A 25211-nucleotide genomic window follows, 5' to 3' on the forward strand; every position below is an offset into this window, starting at 1 on the left:
TCATCCCATACTTATATTCATTACTACTACTTCTGATATCCACTCTCCTTATGCCACATCTCTTTCCCTTTTCTTTGTTCCTCCTGCATTCCTCTTCTCTCTTCATCTCTCACACTACTACTGGACATTATTCTCCTTCCATATGTAGTAGTGTCTCCAGTTTTCTCACTCAGAAGCCATTCAAATGCAATCCATGATGTCTGTATAATTCCATTCTTCCCTAAAATAAATGCTATACATCCACAAACTGCCCTCCCTCCCCTTCTTCTCACACACAGCTCGGATAGCATACCATTCATGATTCTGACGCTCCGTCTCAACTCATCATTGTCATACCTCAGCAACACACTGACAGCCTTTTCCACTATACTGTTATCTTTCACTCTCCTCAATAACCTGATATTTGACCTTGCATTCTCCTTGTGTCCACAAGCAAGAGAATTACCAATTGTAATTCTCTTGCTTGTTTTCTCCTCATATCCAAGGGATGAATTATCTTTAATGATGAAATGGTTATTTTTGACCACAATAATTATAGGAAAGATTGACTTCTATTTGGGTTTATAGGTCAGATTTATTTCAAACTAAGTTATACCAACTAGTTTCGCCAACTATAGCTATTAGCTTTGTCAGGGTAAAAGATATATAGATGTAAGACCACTTAAACGCTAAAACTGTTACATTAAAACTGTAAATGAACCGAATATAATTGCATTTTTCCAAAAAACAGAAGAACGCATAGGAATCTCCATACATTGCTATTCTCGAATCACTCATCACCTCTTTTACCCATTTTTCTAACATTCTGCTCTTTTGTGAATTTCCATTGGTTTCCACTAAACATCTAATATCACTCCATATATTCATCTTTTCATTTTGAATAACTGTTTCATCAAATCTTGCATTCCAAAATTTCACTCTGTCATTCCCGTATTCTTGGTACGTTTTGTTCTACTGCATTCTACTTCCATTTCCTCATTTACACTTTGTTTGGCTCCATAATTACTTGTTTTTGCTTCATTCTTGCTTTCTTTCACTCCCTCAGTCTCACTAGCTTTTGTTCCATTTGTTTCCTTCATTTATGCTATCTTTCATTTATTCAGTCTGTTTTTTACTCATTAACTCATAGTCTAACAACATGTTTCATTCCTACAAATCCATACTTCCTCTAGTCTCTCTACAAACACATCTCTCACATTTTGTCATGCATACATACATACAGGGCCGTTCCATGGGTTTGTGCTGCTTGGGTGCAAAACTTTTTGTGCCCAAACAGTTCAGTGTATTATTTATTCCCCATTTTTTATGAACATGTTTGATTATACTGTCCCACCCGGGTTCATTGCACCCTAGTATGGAACAGGCCTACATATATATTACACTCACAATATCAAATCATTTTTGGAAAGTCTATGTCATTAATGGCATGTGTTACCAGCTGTTTTGAATTCTTTGTCAGTTAGTGCATTCAAGAAGTGCAGTAGATACTGTGTGGGTCTCCCATGATGATTTCCTCTTGCTATTTTTACAGGAGGAAATAAAACTTTCCTCCAGCTAAAATGCAGGCAAGTATTTTGGTCCCTTGCTAAGGCTGCTGAGTGCAACTTCTGCCCTGTGTTGAATATAAAGCAGAAATAGCGTTGTTTAGAATACAAAGTAGTATTCAAAGTTCATCTGAACTTTGGCCTCCTTGCAGCAGTAGTGTAGTACGTTTTCAACTTTTCATGAGTGAGACTGCTAAGAAAAGCAAACAAAGTAAAAGAATTTTCTTTAGTGCCTACATTTTTGTTTGTTATAACTGGAGAATTTTCTCTTGCATCTAAGCCAAGGCTCAGAAGAAGATTATTATTGTACAGGCACAACCATTGAGTCTAGTGACTCTGCAAGAGACCCAAACTGTTCACACAATCTATCATACCTCTCCTTGAGCCCATTAACAGATGTGCCCACAAATGACCATAAGCATCCACAATAAAAATTTGACATACTCTAAGTAGTTGAAGTTAAAAATGCCAGCTTCACACTCGGCCTACACTACAGCTGGCAACATCTGTAAGAAAATTAAGAAAAGCTTGAAAATTAACAAATTTAACGAGGAAAATGCCACTGAGAAGTTTGTTGAATTTCCATTTTGTGCACTTCATATCTCCTAAGCTTTTGACCAGGTCTGGAGCAAAGGCTACAAAGCAAACTTCCATTGTTTGGTCTGTCTCAGGACTTCTGCAGTTGGATTGCCAGCTTTGTCTGGATGAACACCATGTGTGATGGTAGATGCTTCCTTATCCTCTCACTATTCAGTAATTCTGGGGTTCCACAAGGTTCTGTTCTCTCACCAACCCCTCTTCCTGCTATATATCAGTGGACCTACTTCAGTTGACCTCAAACCAAATAAACACACAGTTTTGCAGATGACAGCACATTTCACTCCCCCCTTTCATTTGATAAACTTTACTCTAAACAACTCACCGCATCCTACAGCACATCAACCACCACTGCCTTCAATTCTAATCTCCAAGCCATCCTCCAGTGGAGTTCAGATAACTTCATCAATTTCAATGCTAGTAAAACTCAGTTCTGTCTTATTTCTCACAAAAAAGAACCATTTTCTCCCAGTATTATTTTTCACAACACCCAAATTTCCAGATATGATGATATTTCTCTTCTTGGAAATTACCTTGACACCAAGCCTCTCCTGGCATAAACACATCACAACCATTGCATCTTCAGCTTCCAAAAAACTAGGATTTCTCATTATTTAAATTAAGGGGATATTAAATCCCACATTGTTTTAAAACCGAATAAGAAACTCAAAGATTGGAATCAGAGAGTTTCATGCCGAATATAGTATAATAAACTATAAAAGTATCGGCGATTACTAGCATGAGCTAATGTAAGTAGTCCTAGTACGTAGTACAATCTCGGGCAACTCGCAGCAAAAGTGGTAAAGTTCTGATCGCTATTCTTGGTATTTTCCATAATGTAAAAACACATTTCCTGGGAAATGTATGCTGTTATTACATTATGGTGGGAGGTCACTACTCAGACCGGTTTCAGCCTTTATTGAGGCTTCATCAGTGAGTAGATAGACCAAATTAATAATAATACCAAAGGGTATAGCGAAAAGAACTTAATGGGGCACCTTTTTGACAACTCGTATAGCAGAGTATATAAATTCTTTTTTTTTGGGGGGGGGGCACTTAATGGGGCACCTTTTTGACAACTTGTATAGCAGAGTATATAAGTTCTTTTTGCTATACCCTTTGGTATTATTATTAATTTGGTCTATCTACTCACTGATGAAGCCTCAATAAAGGCTGAAACTGGTCTGGGTGGTGACCTCCCACCATAATGTAATAACAGCATACATTTCCCAGGAAATGTGTTTTTACATTATGGAAAATACCAAGAATAGCGATCAGAACTTTACCACTTTTGCTGCGAGTTGCCTGAGATTGTACTATGTACTAGGACTACTTGCATTAGCTCATGCTAGTAATCGCCGATACTTTTATAGTTTATTATACTATATTCGGCATGAAACTCTCTGATTCCAATCTTTGAGTTTCTTATTCGGTTTTAAAACAATGTGGGATTTAATATCCCCTTAATTTAAATAATGTTTATATCGCCGAAATGAAGCCTATTGGCTCTTTATATTTAAGTAACTAGGATATCTCTTTCGCTCAAGACATTACTTCACCTCTAAAGAGCTGTTAACCTTATACTGCTCTCACATTTGAAGTGGGCCCCTGAAAGCTCTCTCAAAATGCTTTACTCAGTACAGAGTACAGCAGTTAGACTTATTAATGATCCATCTCTTACCAACTCACTCCTCCCACTTTTGCACAGTCATTTGGTTTCTGCAATATATGTATTCTATAAATATTTCCATGGCAAATGTCATCTGAAATAGCAGCAATAATTCCCTCACTTAGTACTAAGCCTGTGGAACATGTGCAGCTGCATCTCAACATCCCTTCATAGTGCATCTTGAAATCCACAGAACAAGTTTTTTTTCCTCCTCCTTCATCCTTGCTATTGCTGTATTGCACAACATTCTTCCCCCAATGTGTTTCCAAAGAAATACAATATACAGTCTTTTAAATCAAATGTAAACTAGTTCCTCCTTTTCCAACCCACTACCCAACGATACTAATATACTATATGACCCACCAACCTCTCGTGCTTGGGCTCAACATTAAAAAAAAACAAAAACTGACCACTTACTACTACTTTCTTCAACTTCCAGGGATGACCACTTGTTCTGCACCCTCTAACCAAGTGCTGAAACTTTTCCACTGTTTCAATCCTATAAAACCCTTTAAGTAACTTAGATGTTTCTCTATGATATCCTTTCTTTATTGCCTCAACCAACTTCTACAATCCACAAGCCCTGAATCTGTCCAAACAGGGAACATTCCACAGACCACTTATCCTCTTAGTTGCTTGCCTCTGAATCTTCTCTACCACTTCCTCATCCCCATGAAACTGAGGAGACCAGACCTGTGCTCAGTAATCCAGATGTGAACATATCAAGAGACCTTTATAAAGAGGAATAAAAACTTCCTTATCTCTACTTGTTAGTGTTTAATCTTATGAGCTACCTTCGGAACCTTAACAATATGTTCTCTAAAATTTAACTCTCTGTCTACCACCATCTCCTAAATTCCTAGCTTCATCTATTTTCTAGCATACTGTTCCATCAATGTGGTACACAATCTTGTAATTGATTTATCCCAGAATACATAACTTTACATTTTTACACAGCCTATAGAAATCATTCTGCAAGCTGTCCACATTGTCCTAACTATTACTCTACCTAATTTTGCATCATCAGTAAACAACAATATTTTCTTTGATTATTTCCTGTAATATTTTTTTAGAGTATGTGCAAATTAAACAAATTGCTGACCTGGTTGGCCGAGTGGTTAGTGTACCTGCTCTCCAACCCCAGGTCTTGGGTTGGAATCCCATTGTAGGCTTGGATATTTGTGATTGACTTTAGGTGGAAGATGAATTTCGTCGTTTAGTGTGAGACCACCGCCCCACTTATTGGAGACCTGAAATGGTTGAAAAAAGTTCCGCGTTTGGTCTCTAGAGCAGTGTTTCCGGGCCAGGGAAAAAATAAATAAAAAATTACAAAAAATATATATAAAATTAACAAAAAATGGGAAAAAAAATCCTCAGCCTGCCCATGGTACAAACATACTATTGGTTTAATAACCAATAGTATGTTTGTACTATTGGATATTAAAGTATGGGTGGTAACCACATATAAAAAAAAAAAAAAAAAAAGAAAACAGCAGTGGTCTTAACACGGAACCTTACAGCACACCACTAGTCACCTGCTTTCTCCTGGACTTTTGCTCCTCCATATGCCACTTTTGATATCTGTCCACCAGCCACCCTCTTATCCACATAACCATTGTCATATTCATCCTCATATGTTCTAATTTGTGTAACAGAGTTCCATTTGGTATTCTGTCAGATGCCTTTTCAAAATCCAGTAGAATCATCGTGTAGCATGTCCTTTATCCAACTCAGCTGTCGCTCTGTTATAAAAAGTTAGTAAATTATTAAAGCATGACCCACCCTTCACAAAGCCATGTTACCCCTCACAGAATATCATATACTTATTGACTCAATTTGAATTCTCTTTTTGACCAATTTTTCCAGAACTTTTATCACCATGCCTGAGATGCTGATTGGTTCATAATTTGCTACTGCAGTCTTAAAACCTCCCTTATGGAAAGTAATTATTTTGCCCTCTTTCCAATTTCTTGGAATGCTACCAGAACTGGAACATAAAGAGCCTAGTCAGAAGCATTGCTATTTCTCTTGCACATTCTCAAATAGGCGAGCTGATACCTCATCTAATTTCACAGCTGTGTTTAAGTTGAGATTCTGGATTATCCTAAAAACCCTCCAATTCATCCACATCTGTTCCAGTATCAGTTTCTGTCACATGTATCACAGCATTAACCTCATTTGGATTATATAGTCTTGCAAAGTGGTCATCACTCATTAACTCAACTATTGATATTTTATCTGCTTCTGTCACCTTGTCACCATCAGCACTCATTAAGGTTAATTTTCCCAAAGCACAGAGGTGTAGCTGGGGGGGGGGGGGGACCAAAGGAGGCAGTCCACCCTGGGCAGTGCTTTGAACCTTTTTGAACTTTTGCAGTTAATTCTAAAATACAGTCTCGAGAACTCAGTTCCAAATATTGTAATACTACTGCGAATTTTCCTCACAATTGCTGTAAGTGTTGCTAGTTGTGAGAGGAGTTTTTCTAAATAAAATTGATTGAGAATTACCTACATTACTATGAAATAGATTTCGCTAATGTCATAGCTTTTGCTAACAGAAAAGCAAACAAAAAAATCATTTTAGAATGTTGAAAAAGTTTTACTTTGAAAAATAAACAGTGTTTTAATTTATTTCCCTATACATCGTTTTGACTTTTTGTAGTATTTTTGGTGTGTGAGAGGGGTGGCAAACTCAAGGACCACCCCAGGTGACAAAAGCTCTAGCTACACCACTACCTAGGCATTCTTCCTCTTAGTTACCATGTAACGAAAGAACTCTGTGGGATTTCCTTTAGCCTGCTCAGCTAGTTTCTTCTCATAATATGATTTTGTTTTCCTTACCATACTGGTCACCTTTCTTCTTACATACCCTCCACAACAATTTCTTTTTTTTGTAGCTCGTGCTTAATTATTATTATTTATTATTATTATTATTATGTGACACCTCCAGAGAGTCCAAAGACTCATCGAGGGAGGGCACCTACTCTACAACTCTGTCTCCATCACTCAATCCACTAACAGCACCAATGCCATCTACTGCCGACAGGTACCACTAGTATTTTCACAGACAATCACAAACATCCATGCACACGGCGGGATTCGAACCCACAGCCTCTTGGATGGAGAGTGGATACACTAACCACTCGGCTGGCCGAGTGGTCAGTGTAGAGTGAATCGGTTTAATCAAAAGTGTCTTGATCTCTTACTAGAACTGCGGTTTAGGGCTAGATATATATGTATCTAATGTGCTCTTTGAATCTGTTTGAAATCTATTGAAAGCTATTGTTTATGAAATTAAATTCATTCTTCAGATCACATAAATTTGTATATTGATTTTTAGAATAAAGAATTAATAAATTTGAATTTCTTTTGAAAGGAGGAATATCAAATTGATTTTGTTGCCTTTGAATGGGTGTTTTATTTTTGAACAGGCTTCCTGTAGTCAATCTGAAAACAGCAGTACTAGCAATGGGAGTCCTCAAATTCCATCAGCAAAATTACTTTCTTCTGCTCAGTTACAAAGACGTCTAGGTAAGTGATATTTGTAGAAACATTTGTAGTTTTTTTTTTTTTTTTTTTTACATGTGTTTTGAAATCAGTAAAAGTAAGGCTTATAAAATTTCTAAAAATAGAGGAAAGTTTGAAAATTTACCCAAACTTTCCTCTGTTGTACAAAATTATTGAAATTTATATTGAATTTGTATCCACCTTAAATTAATTTAATCAAAACATGCTTTCAGAAAAACAAATTCAAGAAGCCAAGAAAATCAGGCAACATGCACAGATTGGTGTTATTGACTCCCAGCCAAAGAAATCTCTGATCCCTCGAAACAGGTAGAGATATTAATTATGATACAAAGAACACTAGAAAAGTTATCTACCTGAATATGAATGAACAAATATTTTCATGGTTCTTACATTATCTTCCTCTCAACTTGGGACATATTCTTCTTCATCCATAAGACTGTTAATTGAGTCATATAAGTATTGAGAGTTCATTCCAGGTTTCTAGTCAGAGCATGTAGCACATATTCCAGGTGGAGAAATGGAAGCTGTAGGTGGTATTTTAATGTTAAAATATGTAGTATAAAGAATTAAATAGTTAGGTGAGTATTGTTTGGTGTGCAGTTTATTTTCTTGTGATCCTTGAATCACTGTTTCAATTGATGGGACTTTTGGAGTAAAACATTATTGTGTTTTACTGGAAATAAAAAAAAAAGTTGCACTTTTAAATTTTTATTGAAAGGTTGGCATCTTATTGTGTTGTTATATATGTTATCCAATGAGTTTTTCAATTTTGATTATCCTTTGAGGACCGAATCCTTTGTGTTTCTATTGTACTGATTAGTGCTTTGTTTTGAAACCTTGAAAGGTTAGTATAAAACTGGCTTCAAACCCATTAACCTTTTGAAATCCTGCAGGCAAGAAAATCAGCCTAATGGAGAGGCATATACCATATTTACTTGAATATAACTCGCTCTCGCGTATAACTCGCACCCCTGATTTTACTTTATGAAAAAAGAAATTAAAACATTTCATATATACCTTGCACACACAAAAAATGTAAACGACATGCTCTCCCCAACAGCCACTATACTGTAGATGCGAGAAAAACAAGTAGTTTTATTACTGAATAAGGTACAGAGATATTTGCAGTTTGTGCAATATATTTCTCAACAAATAGTGCAGTTAGAGACAACCAGAATGAAAATGAATCATGTCTCCTCCCACAGAAACTATGCTGTATAGACTAAAGCAAAACCAAATGTTGCACTGGCAAGCACAGTATCTAACTCAAAACTATTGTCCAATTTTTCAGTTAAATGAAATAAGTGTTTGTTTGATTGCATTTGAAATTTTCGATGTCATTAAGACAAGATCACAAAGGCTAACTTCAAATAAAATTCTACCGCAAATTGAAGCATGCCATTTAAAGTGTGTGAGAGTCCTCCTACCCACCAGCTCAATGCAGAAGCAGCAATAGACCCAAATTTTATTTGGATTGAAACTTTGTGCGAGTTGAGCCCAACTGTGCAACATGAAAGCAGTACACTAATGGTAATGAGAAGTTTCATCAGAACAATAAACGAGCAAAACACCACCCCCATCGTGAACGTGTTAAAACTAAGAAATATACAGTGAATGTTGTTACGGCATTTTCAGATATTATGGAATTCAGTTGAAGAGAATTAGAATTTCAGCTCAACAATTGTAGGCTTGCCTTTGTTGTTGGATCATGCAATCTTTTGTTAATACTGCACCAATCATATGCATGTCTTCATAGCTGCTCTATCTCTACTGGCCTACCATTGCTGTCTGTTTCGCGCTCTGCTTTCACTTCTTATTAGTCATTCCTGAAGTATTGTTCATTATGCATCTTAAGTCTTGTAAATTACTGGTAATTTTTGCTTGAAATAATGTGAAAGAAGATGACGCTATTTAGGTAGATAACTCTGACGATGCACACAAGGAAACGACTCTCGAGACTGGAAGTAGCAATAGCAAATAGGAGATTCTTGATAAGTCAGACTCATTTTCAGTTTTTTTCTGAAAACTTTAGTTTCCAAAAATTCTCACGTATATCTCACACCATGATTTTTTAGCTTTAATTTTGGGGAAAAAAAAAGTGCGAGTTATATTTGAGTAAATACGGTATACCTGAAAGGCAAAGTTTTCTGGCATGACCATTTAACCAGCATTACCTTGAGGGACTGGTAAAGCAGCTGGCCAGAGAGAAGGGAGGGGATACTCACTACAGTTTCATATTAGCCCTATGTGATTAGTACTAAATTATCTCGTACTTATGCACATCGCTGACTGCTGGATTTTATTGTCTAAAAATGAACTTTTGCATTTACTTTGTGAAAGTGAAGTCAGTTTAAGATAATTTAGCTTTGTTTTGATACCATTATCATGCTAAAATGTGCTATTGTATCCAATCCAATCATCTGAAACTGAAAAAAAAAAGGGGGGGGGTCCATAATTTTGAAATGACAAAGATGCATGGTCATACAGGCTACAGAATTGTTGTTGGAGTATCTTATATGGAGGACATTCTGGACTACGGCTATTCTGGTGAAAAGCAAATACAGTGAGTTTTAATTTGTCTCCTGATAGCTTCTGATAGTGAGTTACACGTTCAACAATGTCCTTGATGATTGTCAGTTGACTTTGTCAATACTGGCAATACCATTTTCAACCACAGATGCTAAATTCAAATCATAGGGAAATATAGATACAAAAAACATTCAGATTTAAGGCAAGGGCACATTGATGTTTTTATTGATTTAGGACAAATCTGTATGGATTCCCACTTTACAGAGTATTCACTTACAAAAAAGTAAACAAAAAACAAAAAATCCACTGAAGATAAAATAGTATATCAAAGATAAACTGTCATGTGAATGCAGAAGTGTATACGAGGGTTGTTTGAAAAGTTTGGTAAAAAAATAAGTTAAACACATTTTTTTGGAAAAAAATCACCTTTATTTCTCAACATAGTCTCTATCGAGGTTTATACATTTGGTCCAGCTAGTATCCAATTTTTTCATCTCATCTAAAAAGTAAGATTTGTCAAATTGTGCAAAATGGTCATGACAGCCTTGATGATATCCTCGTTTGAAGAAATTTTTTTTCCCACCAAGCCAAGTTTTTAAGTTTGGGAACAAGAAGAAGTCACACGAGGCCAAGTCTGTAGAATAAGGTGGATGTGGAACCAATTCGAATCTCAATTCGTGCAATTTTGCCATTGTGACGGCTGATGTGTGGGGCAGTGCATTGTCTTAATGAAAGAGCACTTTTTTTTTGTGTGCCAATCTTGGACAATTTTTTTTCAGTTCTTCTTTTAAACGGTCCAACAATGATGCATAATAGACTCCTGTTATTGTCTTGCCCTTTTCCAAATAGTCTATCATGATAATTCCTTGGGAATCCCAAAAATCAGTATCCATCACCTTCCCAGCTGACAAAACAGTCTTCGTTTTTTTTTTTTATGCTCTTTCACCAGACATTGTCCACTGTTTTGACTGCTGCTTGGACTCAGGTATGTAGTGGTGGATCCATTCACGAATTTACACAAAAAATTCTGCGAATTGTGATTAAACATCGCCAAACACTGCGTTGAAATGTCTTTCTCATGCATTTTTGATTGACAATCACAGTCACATCATGCACACAACTTTTTCATGGGCAATTTTTGTGCAGGATATTATAAACCTTTTTAGTTGAGATGCCTGTAATCTCAACAATCTCATGCACTTTCACTCGGCAGTCTTCCATAACAATACCATGGATTTTGTCAATCATTTCCTACTAAATGCATTGTCCTAGTAACTTCAGTCAGGCATTTAGATCACGCTTTATCTTCGATGGACTTATGACTATGTTTAAGCTCATTTATCCAAAAATACATAGTATTTAATTTAATTCATGACTGGTGCAGAGTCTCCATGAACTGCATCTAACTTGGCTTTGATCTGTGCGGCCGTCCACTTCTTCAAATAAAAGTATATTATCACTGCATGAAACTCGTTTTTCTCCATTTTTATGAAAAATGTGAACACAGTCATTTTAAATGTTTGCTAAATGAGAACTATGCATCGTATGTGGCTAAAATTTTGCCAGGGGTCATGAAAAAGATGATACGTGCTGACACTGGTATGAATGAACAAATTGTGTCTCCGTCTATTGGAAATTTACCAAATTTTCAAGCAACCTGCGTATATACAGTTTGCGTTCCAGATAGCTGTCTTCTCACCTACTCTATGTGGGCTTGATTTAGGCATGTGTGCTCTCTCATATGCATTAGCATTATTTCTGCTTCAATTTCTATTTCTGTTTTGCTGGCCGATTCATTTGTAAGGATTTTAGGCAATTAATGCAGCTGGCTTGCTATTCCTCTGCTGCATACTTGTTGGTCCATGGGAGATATTTCATTTTCCTCCTACCACCCATTTCTGGGAGGCAATCCTTGATCTACCATATGGAGATACACTCTCTAGGGGTTAAAGATTCCCCAAAGTTTCAACAATATATACTTTAGAATTTCTGTTTTTGATATTTTTTTACGAGATATCTCTTTTCTTTACTGTATTTTAATAAAATGCCTATTATTACAACTTTCTTTATTTAAGCGAGGAAACTTTTTTTCCATTGTTGTTTCAGTTAATACAATGAACTCCTTTTTCTTTGAGATTTTTATATGTTGCAATTAGTCTCACTGTTAAATAGATCATAAAGTGAAGTACCAGTCTCTAGGAGTGGATGAGTTGCAGAATACTGCGATTCATGACTATGTGCCGCCTATAATATTTTTTTCTTTCAGATTGTACTGTTAATTAATTCTACATTTTATTCTTCTATCTCTTCTCTGGAATTTTTGCTCCAGCACCTGTTTGTGAGATATTTTAGTGTAGAATGCATTGTTTGGTTAAATTTCTGAGGTGGTATTGCTCTGATACAGTATGACAGTGAAAGAAAGATCCTTGTGTAGGTTGGTGCAAAAGACAAGTAAAGTGAATGACATGAATTTTTTAAAAATGGTATGGTGCTGTGAATGTATGTATGCATACGAAGATGTCAGTGTTTATGTGGAGACGCTGAATAAGAGAAAGGAGGAAGTGTGATGTACTGATGGACCTTGAGGCTATTTATACATGAGTAGGGAATTTCAGGGAAGTTCAGAAAGTATGTGGAAGTGATAGCAAAGAAAAGTTCAATTGACGATGTTCAGCAACAGAGTGCAATTAATGGTAAGATGACAAGCTGGGTTGATGGCAAACAAGCTTGTGTTGCTGACAATAAGATAGTGAATCGTAGCAAAAACATGACATGAGTTTTGAAATCTGATTTGGTGACAATGAGGTAAGAGATAAAACGGATGTGGAATGAAATTATGAGAATTGTCGATATGTATGAAAGAGTAAAGAAGAAGGGAAGAAATAATGCTCGTATAAAAGAGGTAGCGAAAGGCTTGCATGTGGCATTGTATGGGGATTCGGTTATTAGAGGTATGGTAAACAAGAAGATGAACAGGGTTTGTTTTCTGGAAGGTAAAATGAATAGAGGTGAATGAAGTGTTCCATATGAAGAGTAAACAAGAAAAGGAGTTGGTAGTGGTAGTAGGAGAATGTGAGACTGGATATCAGGAGGTTGTTGAGAAGGATAAATGATAATAATGTGATAGGAATGTAGTCAGTGTGTTTCCCAGGTATGACATTGATGAGATCAGGTGGAGAGCAAGGATTATGAATAATATTAGTGGAAATGTGTGAAGAGAAAGGAGTGCAGTTTGTTAATGTGTGGAATGAGTTGTTCTTCAATTTGAAGAACAAATTGAGCTATATGTGTGGTGGATTGCATTTGAATGGTTTGCTGGAAAAGAGAGTAATGAATCTGAGCAAGTAAGAAGTGATGTGAAAGAGCAGGAAAGTAAAGAAGGAGAGAGAGATTGAAGTGGTGCTTATGAATGGAGAAGTGGGTAGCATGAGTGTAAAGAATGAGAGAACAACCATGTAAGACAAACAGAGGAACATGCTGTGAGAAAGGTTGATGCTCTAAGAGGAAGTGAATGTGTGTAAACAAGAAAAGAATTAGATAGTCTGGAATGTGGAGAGAACACATTCCAGACTTTGAATTTGAAGATGGTTCTGGGATGGGTAAAGAAAAAAAGAAATGGCTCAAGTAAGGTATGGAAAAGTACCTTACATCTAATAGGTGGCAGCAGTAAAACTTGTTATAGATCCAGGAATGATCTGTTATGTTTGTATACAAATACTAGAAGTATCAGAAATAGGAAAATGAAATAGTTGCATTGATTAAGTTTGTTCATCCAAAATTTGATGGAATAGTGGGACTTGGTTGGATGAGGATGACATCTAACAGGAATAGAGATGGAAGGGTATGATATTTTTTGTGAAGATAGAAAGGGTAAAAAGGGAGGTAATAACATGATCAATCCTTGTTATTTTGATGACAGAAAAAGACATATGTCCATGCAGGGGAGAAATAGTGACAGTGGTTTTTGGCAGTATGGTGTGAGATAGAGGTAAACAGAATGAAATACTTAGTTGGATGTTATTATACAGTTGGTAATGTGAAGGGTAGCGAGTATGAAATGTATAAGCAAATTAGCCAGTCAAATAGGATATGGCAATATAGATTGGGATAATGAGATAGTAACTGTAAGTAAAGAAAATTAATTTCTTGAATTTTTCAGAGATAACTACCTCAGACAGTATGCAACAAACGACACACGAGGATTTGAGGGTCTCGGATTTGATCATCTCATCAAAGGATGTCATTTATAAACAAGATATAAAATCTGCTTGGTGAGAGTTATTACCATGAAGTAATTATCTGGATGTTGAAAGTTTATTTTTCACTTGGTTAGACTATAATAAATTTAGTTGAATCCTTTATCCAAGTGTGAGCAAACAAAGTTTGCACCTGAAAACATCTTCAGGACTGGGGCAAGGTGGTACAACACTGGGCAACTCGTAGCAAAGGTGGAGCAAGCTACCATCACCTATCTCCAATATCGTCCATAATGCAAAATACATCTCCTTGCGGATATGTATAATGTTATGCATTAAGAGAAGGGCCACTACCCAGACTAGTTTCAACCCTTATTGAGGTCTCTTCAGTCTGGGTAGTGGCCCTTCCCTTAATGCATAACATTATACATATCTGCAAGGAGATGTGTTTTGCATTATGGGAGATATTGGCGATACTGGGATAGGAGTGATGGTAGCTTGCTCCACCTTTGCTACAAGTTGCCCGTTGTTGTGCTACCTTACCCCAGTCCTGAAAATGTTTTCAGGTGCAAACTTTCTTTGCTCACACTTGGATAAAGGATTAAACAAAATTTATTATAATTATCTGGATGGTTGCCGTTAGACATATGAGGACTTTGTGAGGAAAGGGTATATGGAAGTATACAAGGCTGTTGATTATGAGAAGCTCAAGAGAAAGCTTGCAGGTGTAGCATTGAGTGAAATGGGGATCAGTGCTGCTTGGGTGCTATTTAAGAACTTTCTAGGTGTGAAAATGGATGAATGAAGAGATTAAGCATGGAATACAGTGAAAGAAGGCATCTTTGTTTGAATGCTGTTGTCGAATAACACATTAGGCAACAGACATTAACACATTTGGGTAACCAACCTGGCTTATTTTATCTCTTTCTGTATTTAGTTTTTTTATTTTTTTTTTTCCACTAAAAAAAATTGTACTTAATTTTTTAATGTTTTTATGAAAATTACACTCTCAAAAATTTGGTGGCTTAAGCACATTAGTATCATGGGTATGATTTCTCACTATAATGAACTTGCAGGAACAGCTGGTTATAGAGGAAGGCTTATAGCTTGAAAAAAAAAAAAAATGCAGATTTGGCTAGGACTTTTCAATAGTTTGTTTAATGAATAATTCAGGATATTTGTGTTAACTGTAGTGAAAGTTACTGCACTGACATAAATCTTTCCAAGAATACTTAATAGTGTTGTGTCGTACATCCTGGCTTTGAATCCGCCATCTTGTTGGAACGTTATTTTTATTTAAATTATCCGTTTTTTTTTTTTTTTTTTTTTTTTTTTTTTTTTTTTTTAATTGTTGGTTGATTACTGATACAAATATAGAGAAATTTATATTATCCTGCGCCACCCTATATTCAGATTAGTCTATATAATATAGTGGAATTAATCATCAACTAACTTTTGCAATCTCACTTTTCTACAGGCCGAAGTTAATTTTTATAATTTCATACACTTCCAGTTCTTTCTGATGTATTTCCTGTTATTGTTTGCATTTGTACTTTTTTCATGTGTTTTGTGTTTGACAACACAAATTAGTTTTTCTAATCTTTCTTCTGTCATCCTGCCATTTTCTTTGTTCTGTCATTTCTTTTATATATGATTCCTGCTAGTTTCCTTTGTCTGCTATTGTGACATCATTTACTAAAAAATGATATGTTGGCTTTTGTGCTATGAGAATGTGCAGTTGAACTAGCAGTGCCTCTGATGAAGTTTAATCTAAGTCTCAGCTCTAGCAAAGTTCATTCCATGGGAGTGGAAAGAGGGTAAAATAGTTCCATTACATAAATGTGGCTTCAAGACCAATTACTCTGGAGTGGTGGTTAAAGTATTGGAAAAGTTGGTTAAAAGTAAAATTCCAAAATGGGTGTGTTGGAATATGATACTCTATAGGGACAGCAAGACTTTGTAAAAGATAGGTCCTGCCTCAGTAATTTATTCACATTTTATGATAAGGCAATTGTGGAATTAGAAAAAGGAAATGGCTACACCATGATACTGCAGGGTTTTTCAAATACATTTGATGGAATACTGCATGGAACATCAATACATAAGTTGGAGCAAATGGGAATGGATATGTGGCTGGTGGCATGGATAGTGAGGTGTCTGATGGACATATATCAGAGGGTGGTGTATGGTGGAATGAAGGCGAGTGAGGGTGACTAGTGGAGTTTCCCAGGGCTCTGTACTAGGACCACTGCTCTTTAATTTGTACATTAATGATATAGCAGGATATTTAGGGGGGAGATATTTAGTTGTTTGTTAATGATGAAAAACTGGAGAGGGCGATAGTTGATAAAGGTGATGTAGATATTTTACAGGATGATCTAAATAAATTGGCATTGTGTTCAAAGGACAATGGTCATCAGTTTATGTAAAATGTAAGGTAATGTGCTATGGGATGAAAAGATTACGTGGTTTTGTCATATTGATGGTACTAGTTTACTGGAAATTGATGAGGTTAGGGATTTGGGAGTGATGATGGATAGAGATTTGAAATTAACAGGACATATTGCAAGATTGGTAAAATGGCTCAGAGGATCATTTGGATGTTGAACACATTGACAAGTAAAGATAGAGAGACTATGATTCGGCCACATTGACTACTGTGCACAGATTTGGTTGCCTGTGTTTCTTTGGGACTGTGAGGTGGTAAAGAGGATTCAGAGATGAGTGACCATGCTCATTACAGGTCTGTGGAATGTTCCTTATGAGGATAGATTGTAGATGTGGGTTGCAGAGTTAAGCTGATAAGTGGAGGAGAACTGGCCTTTTAGTAACTTATAAGTTACTAAAAGGCAGCCTGGTTGGCCAAGTGGTTAGCGTATCCACTCTTCAGCCAGAAGACTGCGTGTTTGAATCTCACTGTGAGCATTTGTGATTGTCTGTGAAAATACTGGTGGTGGGCAGTAGACAGCATTGGTGTAGATGAGTTTTTATTTTTAGCAACTCTTACATTTCTAAAACAAACAAGCCTTAAATACTGATCTTCATTTGCTATCAGCATGAACTTAGTTGTAAAAATAACTGGCTTTATTATCGTAATAAATTTAAAAACTAATAAGGGAATTTCTTCATAAATATCTGGTTGTATTGTAGGGCTATTAGTACAAAAAATAAAATAACACAAAGTGCAATGAAAAATACATGCAGATGGGCTTAGGTAATATTGGTTATTCATAACAGTGCTTCACAGTGCAAACAACATCAAGAGGCAAAAATAATTTCTACTGATATTTTATTCATTCATTGGTAGCTCAATTGGCAGAGGTTGACTGTAGAGGTAGTTAGCAGGCATGCATAGGTCACTGGTTTGATTCCTGCCTGATGGATGTTTTTAAGCACCTCTGTAGCACAATTGGAAGAACAACTGGACATTACATTACGCCCTTTGATTGGAAAAGCCATGAGTTTGATTCTCATCATGAAAAGAGAAATATTTATTATTATTATTATTAACATCTGACCTCCATGGAGTCAGACTCATCATAGGAGGTACACACTATAGCAAACAGTGCTCATCCAACCGTGCCTTAAACTGATTCAATGTGTCTACATTCACAACATACTCATGCAGTGCATCCCATTCACAAATCACTCTCCAAGCAAAGAGCCTACTCCTCACTCATATTTCTCTCCCCCCCCCCTCCTGTTCACGAGGCTTTGCAATTTACATTTGCTCAATCTATCTTTGTACTCCACATTTCAAAGACCACTTACCACCTTTGTGAATCTTCTCTGGACCCTTTCTAACATATCCTCATCACCAGGAAAACAGCGACCAAATCTGTGCACAATAATCCATATTTTTCTTTTATTCCTTGTGGTGTGAGATGGAATCTAACACGATCAATGGCATCATCCTTATACAATGGTATCGTAACATCTTTGTTTCTGCATGTCAGGATCCTCTGCATCATTGCCATTATTCAATGTGACCAGTGAATTTCAGGTTCTTGTCCACCACCACTCCCAGATCTCTCATATCCTTTTACTACTTTAAAGTTTCCCCACCAAGTGTGTACTTTGCATCCCATCACTGTTACTAAATTTAAATTTTACACTTTGTAACATTGAACTGATAGTTGTATTTAACTGCCCATTCATGCAACGTATTCAAGTTCTCCTGTAAGGCCATAATATTTGCTTGACTCTGAATTGCTTTTCCCAATTTTCATCATCTGCAAACAGCTGCATGTCACCAGTTTTCACCCAATATCATATATATACAAATTGAACAACAATGGTCCAAAAAGTGACCCCTGTGGTACACCACTAGTGACCTTCCTCTTTTGGGATATTGCTCTCCATATGCAACTTTCTGATACTTATCTGAGAACCAGTCACTGATCCAATCCATCAGTCAGTTATCCAGTCCCACCTGTTTCAATTTATTTAACAGCTTGTTATGTGGCAATCTATCAAAAACTTTTGAGAGAATAATTTTGACTTTGTGTTCGTCCAGTTCATCATCATCAAATTCCTGCCATGAACCCTCAAGGGGTGTACAGGATATGATAGTACTACATGAAAAATTTACATCATTACTAACTTCCTATCCACAATTTTCCTTCAAATCAGTCTGTTACTTGTCATGACTCCAACATTACGAGAGCTTATATTTCTATCGTCTAAGGCATTTTGTACTGTATCAATCCACATATATCTTGGTCTTCCTCTGGGTCGTTTTCCTGCCAACCTGGCAGAGAACATTTGTTTTGCTAATCTTTTCTCGCCCATTCTGTTTAAGTGACCATACCACATGAGATTAGCTCTGCTAATGCATTCCTGGATGCTGACAATGTCAAGTTCTTTCATAATATTCTCGTTTTTAATATGATATTGCCATTGATGCCATCTGTTCACACCACTAATCTTTCTCAGGACTCTCATATCTGCGGTCTCTAGTCTTTGGTCAAGTGTTTTACTTCTGACCCAGCTCTCGGATCCATAAGTTAAAACTGGTTTGAACACTGTCTTGTATACAGCTAATTTAGTGTTCCGACTCATTTCTCTCTTATTCCATATGAATTTATTCAGTTGACTTCCTACCATACCAGCTTCGTTGATTCTGTTGTCTATTTCCATATTTAATTTACCATCTTCACTAAAAATCGTGCCTAAGTAGCTGAAATGTTTTACTTGTTCCACAGGTTCTCCATTCACAACACAGTTGACATTTTCAATGATTCTGCCTCTTTTCGTTGTCTTTGTCTTTTTAATGCTGACCTTCATACCATATCTATTACAACAGTTATTCAATTTAGTCAGGGAATCTTGCAAACTTGTAGCAGATTTATTTAGAACATCGTCTGCATGAAGCAAAGAGCTGACATTAACATCTCCAATTCTGATATCATGTTTAATACCACTCCTTCATAATGTGATCCATATTCGTCCAGTTCTTATCTATCAAATGCGTGCAAAGATGTCCACATGTATAAGGCACTAGACAAGAATAGAAATCTGCAAGTTGTCCGACTGTATCATGCACACTGCAGACAAGAGTATACAAAAGACCATGTAAGTGGATTATTATGTCTGTACATGAATGCTAGGAGTATCAGAAACAAAGGAATAGAGTTTGTTGCCTTAGTCTATATGTTGGGACTTCAGATTGTAGGCATTAGTGAGATCTGGCTATCGGAATCAGATATAGTAACTGGTATCGAGTGTAAAGGGTACAATATTTTTAGGAGGGATAGAGAGGAGAGGAGGGGGGCATACTGCTAATGATATTGGATGACTTGAATCAAGTTAGAGTTGAGACCTATGATTGTAATACTAACAGTATTTCATATAGCGGTGAGTTTGAAGCCATCTGGTGTGAGGTGGAATCAAACAAGTTCAATTACATAGTGGGGTGTTGTTTAGTTCAGTTGCCAGTGATGAAGAAATGTATCACCAAATAGAAAAGATGAGCGCAAAAAGAGTAATCATGGGAGACTTCAATTATCCAAATATTGATTAGGTAGCAGTAGAATCTCATGAGAAGAATGAAAATGAATTTATTGAACTTGCGGAACAACTTCCATAATCAGCATGTGACGGAAGGAACTCAAGGTCAAAGAGTGTTAGATTTCATTATAGTGTCAGAGGGCTTTTCAGTTAAAGGCATAACTCTTCTGCCTCCGGTTGGTGACAGTGATCATGCAGTACTCGTTTGGGAAATGACTAGGTTTATGAATGCTCCATTCAGAAAAGGTGGCATGCTGAACTACAAACCAGGAAATTATGATCAGCTGAGGAGTGTACTGAGTTCAGTGGAATGGGATCGGTTGCTGGATGGGATGGATATCGGCAGTGCATGGGAAGCATTTAAACAGTACTTCAATGATGCGATATCAGAATGTGTCCCAAGAGTTCAAAGAATAAATTTGATAGGAGTCATATGGATGTGTAATCTTATTAAGCAAGAGATTCGTTAAGAGAAGAATGATGTGAAAGGAATACTGTGTGCATAAGGATGATGTCCATTATGAAAATTATAAGCAGCAGGTTAGAATAGTCACAACTTTACAGAAAGCAAAGTCTGAGTATGAAAAGAAACTGGCTCTGCGTGCTAAACACAATCCACAAGAATTCTATCAATATGCTGCAAGTAAAAGAAAGAATGAATATGGAAGAATAACTTTTCTAATTGCAGATGGCATTGAGGGTAACAGATGCTGAAGAGGTTGTTCAACTGAGTGCCCATTTTGTTAAAAGCCATCAACCTGGTGTATGCAACATTGAGTTCACTGCTATCTCTTCACTTGATGAAGAAACTCAGGTGTATGAGGATGAGATATTAGAGCTATTGCACAAATTGAATAAGAATTCAGCGATAGGGACTGATGGATATTAGCATGTATGCTAAAAGAGTGTTCAGCTGAACTGGCTAGTCCTTTGACCAGACTAAACAATATGAGACTTAGAACAGGGAAGATTCCGTAAGAATGGAAAGAATGTATGGTAATTTCATTGTACAAGGGTGGTGTAAGACTGATGTATCCAGCTGTCGACCAATTAGTATCTCAGGGGTGGTGGTGAAGATTTTGGAAAAATTGGTTAGGGCTCGCATTCAGAAATGGGTTGACAGTGAATCTCTACTTTGCAGTGAGCAACATTGGTTTACTAAGGGAAGGCCATGTTTTAGCAGCTTGATCACATTCTATAACAATGTTACCATTGAACTAGACAAGGGGGAATGGATACACCATGATTGGATTTTGCTAAGGCTTTTGACAGAATACAGCATGGTACACTGTTGCATAAATTGGAGAATATGGGTTTGGATTATCGAATATTTACATGGATAAGAGGATGGCTGGCTGATAGATATCAGAAAGTGGTATACAGGGGATGTGTCGGCAAGATTTAAGGTAACCAGTGGTGTACCACAAAGATCAGTGCTTGGTCCACTATTATTCTATCTGTACATTAATGATATTGGGAAATATTTGACAAGTGACATATAGCTATTTGCTGATGATTCAAAGATAGGTAGGGTAGTAAGGAATTAATCTGATATGCAGTAATTGCAGAATGATTTGAATAGGCTGGAATTGTGGACATGGGAAAATGGATGTCAGTAATTGTAAAGTCATTCACTTTGGTGTGATTAGATATTAAGTATCATATTATATTGATGGGATTATGCTAGAAGAAACTGATGAAGCTCAGATTTTGGAGTGTTAGTAGATAGGGACTTGAAGTTCAAGGGCCATCTAGCAAAGATAATTGCATTGCAGAAATGAACATTCACATGTAAAGATAAGTATGTCATTTTGCCTCTTTACAAGACTTTGATAAGACCTCACTTAGACTGTTGTGCACAAGTCTGGTTTCCATTGTGATCCTGATATGGTGGAGAGAGATGAAGTTAAAAAAGAGTGTTAAAAATGATATCAAGATTGTGGAATACTGATTATAAAGACAGATTGAGGGGATGATATGATTGAGACTTACAAACTTCTGAAAGGGCCATACAGGATTTCAGTTAATGGAATTTTTTAATTTATGGAGGGTGGGAAAAGGACTTCCAAGAGCATCCTTGGAAGCTGAGAGTGAATGCCACCAAGAAGGAGGTGAGGGCTAGATTTTTCTTTCATAGGGTGGTGCATTATTGGAATGGATTGCCATTGGATGTTGTGAGTGCAAGCAGTGTGAATGAATTCAAGAATAAGTATGATAGCTGGTGCATGTAGTGTGTGTGGCCTCCCTCAATAAATCCCTGCCTCCCCTCCCTGGAGGTCTTTCTTAATAATAATAATAAAATCTAAGTACGTCAATGTACAGGGTGTTCGGGATAAATTTGACATATTTATAATTAATTATATTTTTCCGTAAGTTACATGTATTAACACACACTTCTCTTCATTTAAAAGTTTGGACCCTTCTTCATTCATATACAAGATGTCAGAAAGGATGGATAGCTGGAACCCACCTGAATCATGGAAGAGAATAACTTGTATCATGATGATTCGTGCCTGCCATCAAAATAAGGATATTACGACTGCTGCCCAATGCTCCCTGAATACAGTAAAAACAATCAGGCATGAACTAGAGACTTGCAATGGTGACTACGAGGATGTAGCAAGAAGAAAGATCCCTAGCAGACGATCTGATTGCGTTCGTACAGCAGAATTCCTCGCAAATCTGCAGGAACAGGTGTTGAAGAACCCTGGCATTGGAATTTGGGCTTTGTTCGTGGAGTTGCTAACTGTAGTCAAGCCCTGGATAACAAGGGTAGCCAATGGTAGGCCTTATGTATGGCAGCAGGATTCGGCCCCTTGCCACACCTCTGGGAAAAGTCAAAAATGGTTGTCTGAAAATTTCTACGACTTCACCAGTCCAAATGTTTGGCCTCCAAACTCCCCAGACCTTAACCCCATGGATTATTTTGTATGGGGCGCAGTTGAAAAAGACACCAATCGCACTTCCAGTAATACAAAAGCCCAGTTAATGGATAAAATTAAAACAGTTTTTGCGGCCCTTCCCAGGGAGACTGTAGCATCAGCTTGTTCGAGGTTCCGAAGCAGAATTGAAGCTGTGATCGATGCTAATGGTGGTTATTTTGAGTAAATCTTGTTGATAGTATTGTAATTAACTCTGCCTGTAATGTTTTTTTGTCAATTCATTAAATTTAATAGATACAAAGAAGATTTTCTTTTTCCTTACGAAACTGTCAAATTTATCCCGAACACCCTGTATATACATCTTCCCTGTCCAAGGTATTTGTCACCTTGTTATAGTACATAAGTAAGTTAGTAAAACATGATCTCCCTTTAACAAACCCATGCTGATAATCACAGAGAATATTGCTGTTATCAACCCATTTCTGTATCTTAGTTCTCATCAGTCTCTCTAGTATCTTCACCAAAAGTCAAGATATACAGATTGGCCTATAATTTGTAGCTGCCTTATTACCATCTTTATGCAATGAAGAGGCTTTTTTTCGTGGATGCTTATATGAGCTTTTTCATTTAAAGATGAGCAAAATACAGGCAAATAATTGGCCATATGAACACATGCAATTTACAGACAAAAAATACTGTTGTTGGTGGTGGTGATGGGGATAGTAATAGTAGATGGCATTGTGTGCTGATGGTAATAGTGTAGTAGTAGTTGGTGAATTAAGTAGGGGAGATGGCGAATTGTGTAAGTGGAGTAGAGTACACTCCTATGTTTAGTCCTTGAAGGTGTCATGTAGACATAATAATAATATTTTGCTAGTTCTATCCAGTATCTTCGGAGCATAACTTACAACTGTGACAAGCGCACAGCACTCAAGTAGATAGTTGTGAAAACAGTTCCATTTGTAACTGCAAAAGAACTAATATCCTACAAGGTGCCTTCTAGAGGATGGATGACCATAAAGTTAATTTGGAGGAGTCTGGCTATATTTGTTCTCAGAATAACAGTCTCTCAGATCTTCAGTAAATTAATGCAACCATACTTGTTGAAGTTGGCAGAGCGTTTCATAGCTGATGCTGATTTTAAATATAGTTGTCTCCCAGACACATAGATGCAGCACAGTGTCTTCTTCCATTTACTCCTGTTATGAAATAATATCCTAACAGGAAGCATATGGAAGAAGTAAGAAGACAGATTATAATGAGAAATCTGCAATAACTCAGCTCACCAAGATTTAGAAGAATAGAAAAAAAATCTATCAACACAAAGGTTAGATTCTTGGTCATCTCTGTGTTTTTTTATGGCTCAGAGTCTTGGGCACTAAGCAAGGCAATTAAGAAGATCAGTGCTTTTGAAATGTAGGCCTGGAGAAGGATGCTTTGAGTTCCTTGGACAGAGAAAAAGAATCACTCTAAGCATTATAGATTGATCAATCTTGAAGTGAGTCTCTGGCAGTGGCGGCCTGTGAAAATTTTAAGTGGGGGTGCTGCATATACAAAATAAAAATAAAAATTATTTTTTTCCTAATCAGTAACCAATTTATTAATAAATAAATTTACATATTAAAAAATTGCTTAATTAAAAATATTTCACCCTCACCACGAATAAACACCAATAATAAAAGTTTCGCATCTCACAGAAATAATGCACGCATGCATACAATTTATCTGTAAGTGACACTGTCCAAATGAGCAGTGTCGGAATCACTTGTAATGTGCAATGACAAGCATAAATGAATATCAGGGAGTCTAGCTGCAATTGGCATGATAATTCTCACACTGCATTAGATCGCAGTGCATTCGTTTCATGTAACAATAATTGAAAATATATAATTCTTTTCATATCACTCGTTATAATTCAGCCTTTTATCTATAATAAATAAATAATTATGTTAATTTAACAAAATAAAATAAGATTTACAAAAAATAGTTCACCCTCACCACGAACATGCTCCAATAATAAAAGTTTCATATCTCACAGAAATAACGCGCACAAGCATACGATACACTGCCCAAACGAGCGGTGTTGGAATAACTTGTAATGTGCAATGAGAAGCGCAAACAAATATCGGCGAGTCTAACTGCAATTGGCCGAATGTGATAATTTATCACATTCGGCCAATGTGACACTGCATTAGATCGCAGTGCATTTGTTCCATAATCTAAAGCGTTAATCAAATAATTCCAATTATTAACTATT

The 25211-nt window shown here is 36.6% G+C and overlaps 1 protein-coding gene across 1 annotated transcript in view; it reads left to right on the top strand.

Annotated features, from left to right (window-relative positions):
* Positions 1-25211, top strand: part of LOC150098248 (protein FAM219A) — a 137198-nt gene that overhangs the window by 20044 nt on the left and 91943 nt on the right. The window contains exons 2-3 of the mRNA XM_090406287.1: positions 7242-7341; positions 7551-7644. Coding sequence (XP_090262413.1) covers positions 7242-7341; positions 7551-7644 — 194 coding nt within the window. The remainder of the gene's footprint in view (positions 1-7241; positions 7342-7550; positions 7645-25211) is intronic.

This window comes from Typopeltis vanoorti, chromosome 16 (genome assembly GCF_054136105.1).
Source record: "Typopeltis vanoorti isolate ZY-2024b chromosome 16, IOZ_Tvanoo_1.0, whole genome shotgun sequence".
NCBI lineage: Eukaryota > Metazoa > Arthropoda > Arachnida > Uropygi > Thelyphonidae > Typopeltis > Typopeltis vanoorti.